Here is a 10,000-nt window from a genome sequence, read left to right on the forward strand (position 1 = left end):
ATAGACAGATAGATAGACAAACTGATAGATGGATAAGTCGATAGACAGCTAGATAGACAGATAGATACTCAGACAAATCGACAACCACACAGACAGACTGATAGATAGATAAGTCGATAGACAGATAGATAGACAGATAGATACTCAGACAAATCGACAACCACACAGACAGACTGATAGATTGATTAGTTGACAGACAGATAGATAGACAGACTGATAGATAGATAAGGCGATAGACAGCTAGATAGACAGGCAAATAGACAACCAAGCAGACAGACTGATATATAGATTAGTTGACAGACAGATAGATAGACAGACTGATAGATGGATAAGTCGATAGACAGCTAGATAGACAGGCAAATAGACAACTAAACAGACAGACTGATAGATAGATTAGTTGACAGACAGATAGATAGACAGACTAATAGATAGATAAGGTGATAGACAGCTAAATAGACAGGCAAATAGACAACCAAACAGACAGACTGATAGATAGATTAGTTGACAGACAGATAGATAGACAGACTGATAGATGGATAAGTCGATAGACAGCTAGATAGACAGGCAAATAGACAACCAAACAGACAGACTGATAGATAGATTAGTTGACAGACAGGTAGATAGACAGACTGATAGATGGATAAGTCGATAGACAGCTAAATAGAAATATAAATAGACAACCACACAGACAGACTAATAGATAGATTAGTTGACAGACGGATAGATAGACAGACTGATAGATAGATAAGTCGATAGACAGCTAGATAGACAGATAGATACTCAGACAAATCGAAAACCACACAGACAGACTGATAGATGGATAAGTCGATAGACAGCTAGATAGACAGATAGATACTAAGACAAATCGACAACCAAACAGACAGACTGATAGATAGATAATTCGATAGACAGATAGATAGACAGATAGATACTCAGACAAATCGACAACCACACAGACAGACTGATAGATGGATAAGTCGATAGACAGCTAGATAGACAGATAGATACTAAGACAAATCGACAACCAAACAGACAGACTGATAGATAGATAATTCGATAGACAGCTAGATAGACAGATAGATACTAAGACAAATCGACAATCAAACAGACAGACTGATAGATAGATAATTCGATAGACAGTTTTTAAAAAGTTTAAAAGTTTAAAGTTTAGTTTTGATTCCATTTGTAACAATGGATATTCTTGGTGTGACATAGTGTCTGTTTCATTTTGCTTCTAAACTATCCCCTGTGTGCAAGGAATGGCCGGGGTTACCATCCACTGGCGGCGAGGGATTCGAACGCAGGTCAGCAAGATTGCTAGACGAGAACGCTACCGCTGCACCACACAGCTAGATAGACAGATAGATACTCAGACAATCGACAACCAAACAGACAGACTGATAGATAGATAAGTCGATAGACAGCTAGATAGACAGATAGATACTAAGACAAATCGACAATCAAACAGACAGACTGATAGATAGATAATTCGATAGACAGCTAGATAGACAGATAGATACTCAGACAATCGACAACCAAACAGACAGACTGATAGATAGATAAGTCGATAGACAGATAGATACTCAGACAAATCGACAACCAAACAGACAGACTGATAGATGGATAAGTCGATAGACAGCTAGATAGACAGATAGATACTCAGACAATCGACAACCACACAGACAGACTGATAGATGGATAAGGCGATAGACAGCTAGATAGACAGGCAAATCGACAACCAAACAGACAGGCGGATAGATGGATAAGTCGATAGACAGCTAGATAGACAGGCAAATCGACAACCAAACAGACAGACGGATAGATGGATAAGTCGATAGATAGCTAGATAGACAGGCAAATCGACAACCAGACAGACAGACGGATAGATGGATAAGTCGATAGACAGCTAGATAGACAGGCAAATAGACAACCAGACAGACAGACTGATAGATAGATAATTCGATAGACAGCTAGATAGACAGGCAGAGCGAGCGGCAGGAGGGAAAGCGCCCTGACCCGCACCGCCGGTTCTTGACCTTTAGCATTTCGGCCGAAAGTCTTTGTCCCCAAAATCAATATCTTGAGATTTCTCCCGAGCTTGCAACATTTTTTTTTTTTTCTTATTCATATTGCAAGTGTAATTAGAAGCGAGTTGATTGGGAGTTACGCGTGTGAGACTGTTTTTTTTTTATCTTTTTTTTTTAGCTTTTTTTTTTTTGATTTTTGATTTTTGAAAAAGTGGTTGTTCGTTTGTGTATTATTTTTAAAGATTTTTTTTTGAGTTTAGTTTTTTTTTGGAGTTATTTCTTTGTTTTTTTTCTTTAGCGTATTTTAATAGATTAAATTTGTTTGCTTTTAAATTTAAATACTGATCTGTAAATGGATGTTTATATCTTTAGTGTTATTATGATTAGTATTATCAATATCATTATCTCTGTTTCATTATTAAGAGTATATAAAGAAACTATTATTTTCCCTGTTTTTTTTTATATATATTTTGCATTTATTGAATTCATGATTATGATTATTATCAAATCATTCATTGGCTCCATACTTTTTTTTCTATTTTTTTGTTTGTTTGTTTGTTTTATAAAGTACTCTGTTAATGAACAACACTTTTTCTTCTTTTCAATGCGATCAGACAAAGTACAGTATATACTTTTATAAATAACTTGATTTTTTTTCTTTTATCTAGAGTGACTTCAGTTTTAGTCGTATCATGCTACTATCAAGAATCGATTAAATTTAGCCTTCTCATGCCACTTTCTCAAGAGTATTGTAGTAGGCATAAAAAATGGAACAAAAAACATTTTTTTTTCTCTCTCTTTTACTTATTTTTTTCTCTCTTAAATGGTAAGGGGGGAAGTTTAGCAATGGTAATAAAACAAATATTTTTCCAGGTCACATTTTTATTTGACCAGATTTTCGAAAAAAAAAAAAAATGTTTAAGGAATTCTATTAAACTAATCACAAAACATGTAGATTCAAAAGCTATGATTTTTTTTTCTTCTTCTTTCGTATTCAAAAAATAACGCTATGACAATATCTGAATTTTCTTATACTTTTTTTTTTTTTTTCATTTCAAATTCTTATGAATTATTCATCTCTTTTGAAGTACACTTAAGGAACATTTTTTTTTTTTTTTTATATTTTACACCAAAGTTCTTGAAATCCTTTTTTTTTTTTATAAAATAATTAACCTTCCATATAATCGTTTTGTTTATATGGCAGGTTCTCTTATATTATAATAATGTGATGAAATTTCAGAAAAGGTTTTTTATCAGATGTTCGGTACCACACACTTTCAAAGTCAAATGTTAATGAAATAAAATGACTTTTTTTTCAATCAGAATTTAAAAATATTTTGGGGATACATTGTTAATAAATGAAAATCTTTTTTTTTCCAAATCATAACTATGTGAAGGTGGAATTTTGTGTTTGGCAAAACATCGAAAAAAAATTACTAATGCATTTGCCTTTTCAAAATCCAGATGTGAAAGAACATATATAACATTTATACAATGGTATGTGTCTACAAGATGATAAACAATAGAAAATTACCAATAAATATCATCTAAAAAAAAAAAATGCTAATCTGCATGAGAGTTAGAAAGGGTGTTGGTGGTAAAGCATACCGGTTTTTTTTTTTTTTTTAAATAGTCTCATTATTCCCAGTCGATCTACCAGTCTATCAGTCTGTCTACCCAGTCTAATGGTGTGACAAACAGCAAGCACCTATTCTGTTTTCTCTACCATTCTAAAATAATCGACCGGTCTGCCAACACGTCACCTCTTCCCCCTATAAAAAAAAAAATACGTTTAATATTCCGTTTAAACATCCTTTTCGATCACACACGTAAAATGTAGGTACCACTCTCCCCTCTGAACCTTTTCTGAATTATTTGCATTGTGGTACATATCACAGGAGGTTTCTTTCTTGTTTTTTTTTAATCTTTGTCATTTTCCCTATAACAGAACTACGAGAGAGAACAATTAATACAGTTAAAGATACTGATGGGGTTGAGGGGGAGGGGGAGGGGGGGGTAAATGGGGGTGGAGGGGGAGGGGGGGAAATCATTACACAGCACATAATAGAACCAGCGGGAAATGCATGTATGTATGAATGTATATATATATATTTTTTTTTTTACACAAGCGCCAGAGTGTTTTTTTTTTTTTTACTGATACAAAGAGCTTTCATTGCAACATCAACACGTCTGGAGGGAAGGAAGGGGGGGGGGGGGAATACTGATATTCTTTATAATATAAAAAGCATACGATTTATAACCTCCTTATTCCTTACTCGCGGTCACCGGGTCAAAGGTCAACCGCGAGAGAGGAAGTTAGGAGACAAGTCAGGTCAATGCGTACTGATTTGACCTCGTATCGGTTTTTCTCTCTTTTAATTACCACTACACAAAGAAAATGAATAAACACGTAATCAAAGCACACGATAAAAACGCACACATACGCACACTGACTCTTACTGACACACGCACATAAAACAGAGGGACAGACGGAGAGAAATTATTACTAACATCGCCAACAGCAGTGCAATTAAGTTTATTTCTATTGAATCATCGATTAAGATGTTTCTTGATGTTTAGAATCATTACTGATAATGTGTATGTAGGTGTGGACGTATATGCACGGATGGATGTATACGCGTTTACCTGTGTATGTACGTGTGTGTGTGTGTGTGTGTGTTGAGTACGTATGTGTTTTTTAATTTGTTGATGTGCGTGTTCGTGTGTGCTTTTGCGTCGACTTGTGAATATTCTCCATTGTAAACCACAGTCATGTAAGACGATACATTCATGAGATATAAAAAAAGGAAAACAGAAGCTCATGACCAATACATATACTTATATATATATATTTTTTTACTTCATTGCTGCAAATATTCCATCTAAGGTTATCACAATCTTATGTTTGGTTCACGCATTTATTATCATCTCTTATTTCTTTACAGAATTGTGTTTTGAGGATGGAAGAAAGCAACAGAGAACCAAAACACACATATAGATATAGGCTTCACATATTTTGATATAAGGTCATAAGAAAATACATCTCAAATATGTTTGATTCTCATATATTTCAGCATATGAATTCTGCCTTTAAAGACATTTTACTCGAGTCGCTCCAGACTTAATTCAATCCAAAGTCTCCTTTATCAAAATGCTTACGAATAACATCACCGGCAAATTTCAAAAATCTACAATTAAAGAAAAAGAAAATAAGTTAAAACACATTCAAAGAATAAATGTTCTCCTTCAAAAGGATTCTAGACTTTAAAAGCCTTTTTCAATAACAGTAAAAATAAAAAAAAAATCCTGTATATATATATATATATATATATATATATATATATATATATTCCTAAATCGAAATACATATATGCTTATGTATGTATATATATATATATATATATATATATATATATGCATATATATATATATGTATATATATATATATGTATATGTATGTATATATATATATATATATATATATATATTTATATATATGTATATATATATGCATATATATAAATATATATATATATGTATATGTATATATATATATATATATATATATATATATATATATATATATATATATATATATATATATTCAGCCAGCCACTCCTATCAAACCAACTAAAACATATAAATACAACAAAGTAAAAAGAAAAAAAGAGGTTATTGATAGGATTAACACAAAATACAGTAACTAATACATGATACATTCTCCATAAGGGTAACAATAGGCTTATCATAAGGAAAAAAAAAAAAAAAACACCATTTGAAATAGTGTTACGCGAGAAAGGAATCAGTCGATGAGGCTTATTTACATGACAATGTGACAACAGAGAGTAACATGCAAAATGGACACCAACCACGTATAGGGAACACAATCCCGTCATTACCAATATAACCATTTGGTGTTCCTTACTATGATGAACAAAAATATCACATGTGTTGTTATATAGACAAGCGGTAATGAAATCACATGAATTCTTGTTATTTTAAAAGTGTTTTTGTGTTTGTTTGGCCGTGTGTGTGTATGTGTGTGTGTGTGTGTCTGTGAACGTAAACTCATCAGTCCATTTAGCGTATGCGCATGTTATCCATAGTGTTGCATTTCAGGCCAATTTTCCATCGATAAACATTCTCATCATGTTATCATTTTGCTCTAAATAATAATAATCCATTTGTCTACTTATTCTGCTTACTCTAAGCATAATACAAGTACTTCCTCGTTTACCTCAAAATATCTTACTATTCATGAATGCGGAATCCATAAAATGAAAGAAAAAACATCAGTATTAGAGAAATCATCTAATACTTGTTTAATACTTATTTTGAGATGAGACAAACAAATAAACATATCACTAAAAACACAAACAAAAACACAAAAGCATTGGCTAGATATATAATCAAATCTATAATGAAACTTATCACAAGCCTGGATACCATTCGCTTTAAGGACGTGCCGAGTCTGCGTTACGCCAAGGTTTCCGAAATAAGAGAGAAAGCGTGTTTAAAAAAAAGTAGAATAAGAAAGAGATGGATAGAAGGAGGGAGGTAGGGAAGGGGGTGGAGATAGAGTGAGAGAGAGAGAGAGAGAGAGAGAGAGAGAGAGAGAGAGAGAGAGAGAGAGAGAGAGAGAGAGAGAGAGAGAGAGAGAGAGAGAGTGAGAGAGAGAAGAGAGAGAGTGAAGAGAGAGGGAAAAGAGGAATGGGAGAGAGAGAAGAAAAAAAAAAAACAAGACCACTTTTTCCTCTTAAGTGTCCACCAAAAAGTCTCGACCCTCGTGTTTTGAGAGAAAGTCTCTCGTTCCAGAGGAAGAGAGATAGTGAAGATGTCTGAAGAAATTCCTGGAAATCTGTAATGTCTGAGAAGTTTATGGCTGAGGTTGCTTTATAAAGTCTGTAATGGCTGTTGATACTTGGAGTAAATAGAAATATAATTTGTTTATGGATGGGAAGACGATAAGTTTGAGTGGAAGAAGGGAATAAGAGTTGTATGTATGTATGTTATTATTGTTTTGTTTTTCTATGGAAGATCTGTTTTGTCTTTTTTTTGTTTTTGTGTGTAAAGGAAATATGGGCATGAGAGAGAGAGAGAGAGAGAGAGAGAGAGAGAGAGAGAGAGAGAGAGAGAGAGAGAGAGAGAGAGAGAGAGAGAGAGAGAGAGAAAGAGAGAGAGAGAGGAACACAAATAGAAACAGTGACATTACACATCAAGCAAGGGACCACCCATTTAAAGATTCTCACCCACCTAAATAACAGAAACTTCAAGCAACAACGCAACAGAATCTCATTACTCGCTTTTCACTATACACACACACACACACACACGCTCCACACACTATGAAGGAGGAGCCGACACAACACAACACAGAGGGGACAAGAGCACAGATAAGTATTCAAATGCTTTCTCTCCATTTGGTTCAATTTTCTGTTTATTCTCTTTTTCCAAATGAACTTTGAGATCTTTCTTTTTGTTATTTTAGTTTTACTGAATGAGCACCCTTATCTCTCACGTCCGCCTGTTCATCTTCGTCACATTTTTAAAAGCCTTCCAAGATTCGCGAATGCCTCATTGATTTTTTGCTACAAGCATTTTTTTGTTTTTTTTTTTTGGATAAAGTGTTCATAGGAAAGCCATTGATTAGTGGTAAGACAGAAAACTATATATTTATTTGACACATCACAAAATCTGGTTGCATTTCTCACAAAAAAAGCATCGCGGTGGTTCACTCACAGATATATATTTGTATATATAACCAACACACATATCAAACGATACCCAATAATTCCGGGTTACAATAAAAGGCCTAGAACTACTACTTTGCTCGTGTGGCGTAGCCCGGTGAATACATAAGAGCAATGAACCTCGGCCAAGGAATTAACACGGCAAAATCGGCCTGCTAAAAAGTGCGCTTTCCGTTCTTCAGCGATGCCAAAAGTAAGGCCTTGGTGTACCTGCACTATCTTGTTTACAAAGAGGTTGCACTTTCGTTGCTATGTGTTATATACCAATAGAACTAATATAAACACTTGTTTCCACACGGTATATATATATATAGATGTGTGTGTTATGTGTGTAGTATAAACTTGAAATACCACTTCTAAATTACTCGGTTACAAACGGCTATATTCCCAAGGGTACATGTTTCGGCGCTGTCTTGGGCGGGGGCAGGGAGAGGGGGTGGTGAAAGGGAGGGTGCAGGGCTGACGACGGGCGTGCGGTTGTGCATTGTTTGTTGCAGGGGCGGGCGAGTGGGCGTCCGGGCGTTCACTTCGCCGCGTCCACGGGCTGCTGGTACGAGCCGTCGCCCGTCCGCTGGATGCGTCTCTCGATCATGGCGGGCGTGACGGTTTTGAGGTCGGAGGCGAGGCCGATCTTGTAGCAGAAGTCGATGACGAGGCTGGTGATGTTGTAGTTGACGAGGCCCCCGAGTTCGGCCGTGCGGTAGTCCCAGGGGAAGACGTGGTGGTAGTTGTGCCAGCCCTCGCCGAGCGCCAGGTAGGCCACCATCGGATTCTGCGACGGGTAGATGCTCTTGTCGTAGGGCTTGGTGCCCACCCAGTGCGCCAGCGAGTTCACGAACCAGGTGATGTGCAGCACGATGGTGTAGCGCAGGAAGCCCGCCACCATGAGGGCGTTGACCAGGTGCTCGTCCCAGTACCACCAGGGGATCACCGTCGGCAGCAAGAAGCACGACGTCACCACCAGCGGCAGGTAGAACTTGCGCTGGAACATGACCACCTTGTCATTCTGCAGGTCGGTCAGGTCGAGCCCTTTGCCGCGAGCGATGACGCTCGGGTGCTTGCGGTACATGAGCCAGCCCATGTGCGAGAAGAAGAAGCCGCGGCGGGCGTTGTGCGGGTCGGCGTCCGTCTCGCTGTACTTGTGGTGGACGCGGTGGTCGCGCGCCCACTCGTAGATGTCGTTCTGGAAGGCGATCGTCTGGAAGGTGGCGAGCATGATGCGGAGGGGCAGCGACGCCTTGAACGAGCGGTGCGACCACAGGCGGTGCGCGCCCATGGTGATGCCGAGCGCCGCCATGAAGTACAGCACCACGCTAAAGGCGATGGTCTTCCACTGCACCGAGAACAGCGCCAGATACATCCCATACACGCTGTAAATGTGCAGCAGGGCGAATAGCGTCACGTTCCGCCACACCACCTTGGACCAGTCCAGGTTACGAAGGTCGGCGTAAATTTTCCGTAGATCTATATGAATTTCGCGCTCCTCTAGGTTGTGGTGGTGATGCGGCTGCTCCTCCTCCAGGAGGTCCGATGCCTTGGTCTGTTCGGGGGCCTGAGGGGCCATGTTTGTGCCGTTCCTATTACACGCTACACGTCACACAGTCACTGTTTCAAAGCCTAAGAGTTCTCACAATCACACCGGCAGAGGGACGGGTCGGGACAGAGTGCCGGGCGGAGCTCACACACTGACGCGGGCTCAGAGGTGACTAGCGGTCTTCGCCGCGAGACCACGTTATTCTTCGGCGGCTCCGTGGGCGGGGCCTCGTCGCCGGAGCTTTCCAGGTGTCGCCAGCGCCGGGACACGGCTACCCTTTATTTCCCTCAACACTTAAACTCCTACACTAATTAATCCCGGATTTACCTCTCCACGGGGTCGATCAACGTGCCGAAAATAACGATATGGATTGCCACTTCGATTTTTTCATAAAGGGACACGAGTTTGTCATTGGATGCGTCTCAATCGATTGATGCAGCCAGTCACAGCTCAACCCGTGCAATGACGTCACGGGGCGGGCTCTTCAAAAGGGGACCCAGACAGGAAGCGCTTTTGCGAACGCTGCTATAACCCCCCCCCCCTCCCCTATCCCGTCCTTCAAACCTTCCCTTCATACTTTTCAAACCACACTTTTCATTTTATTTCTCTCTCTCTCTCTCTCTCTATCTCTATCTATCCCTTCCATAATGGGTTGATTAATGTTGTGCTGACAACTGTGCTCTGCCTGT

At 38.5% G+C, this 10,000-nt stretch overlaps 1 protein-coding gene across 1 annotated transcript; it reads right to left on the reverse strand.

Moving 5' to 3' along the window:
* Positions 1-7,116: 7,116 nt before the first annotated feature.
* On the reverse strand, positions 7,117-9,494 carry LOC125044196 (acyl-CoA Delta-9 desaturase-like). Its single transcript, XM_047640689.1, has one exon. The coding sequence runs from the start codon at positions 9,339-9,341 to the stop codon at positions 8,301-8,303; it is 1,041 nt and encodes a 346-aa protein (XP_047496645.1). The 5' UTR covers positions 9,342-9,494; the 3' UTR covers positions 7,117-8,300.
* Positions 9,495-10,000: the final 506 nt, after the last annotated feature.

The sequence above is a fragment of the Penaeus chinensis genome, chromosome 35, assembly GCF_019202785.1.
Source record: "Penaeus chinensis breed Huanghai No. 1 chromosome 35, ASM1920278v2, whole genome shotgun sequence".
NCBI classification, from domain to species: Eukaryota; Metazoa; Arthropoda; class Malacostraca; order Decapoda; family Penaeidae; genus Penaeus; species Penaeus chinensis.

Excerpts from the sequence above, each read along its gene's own strand:
- LOC125044196 (XM_047640689.1), bottom strand. The coding sequence starts at position 9,341 with ATGGCCCCTCAGGCCCCCGAACAGACCAAGGCATCGGACCTCCTGGAG.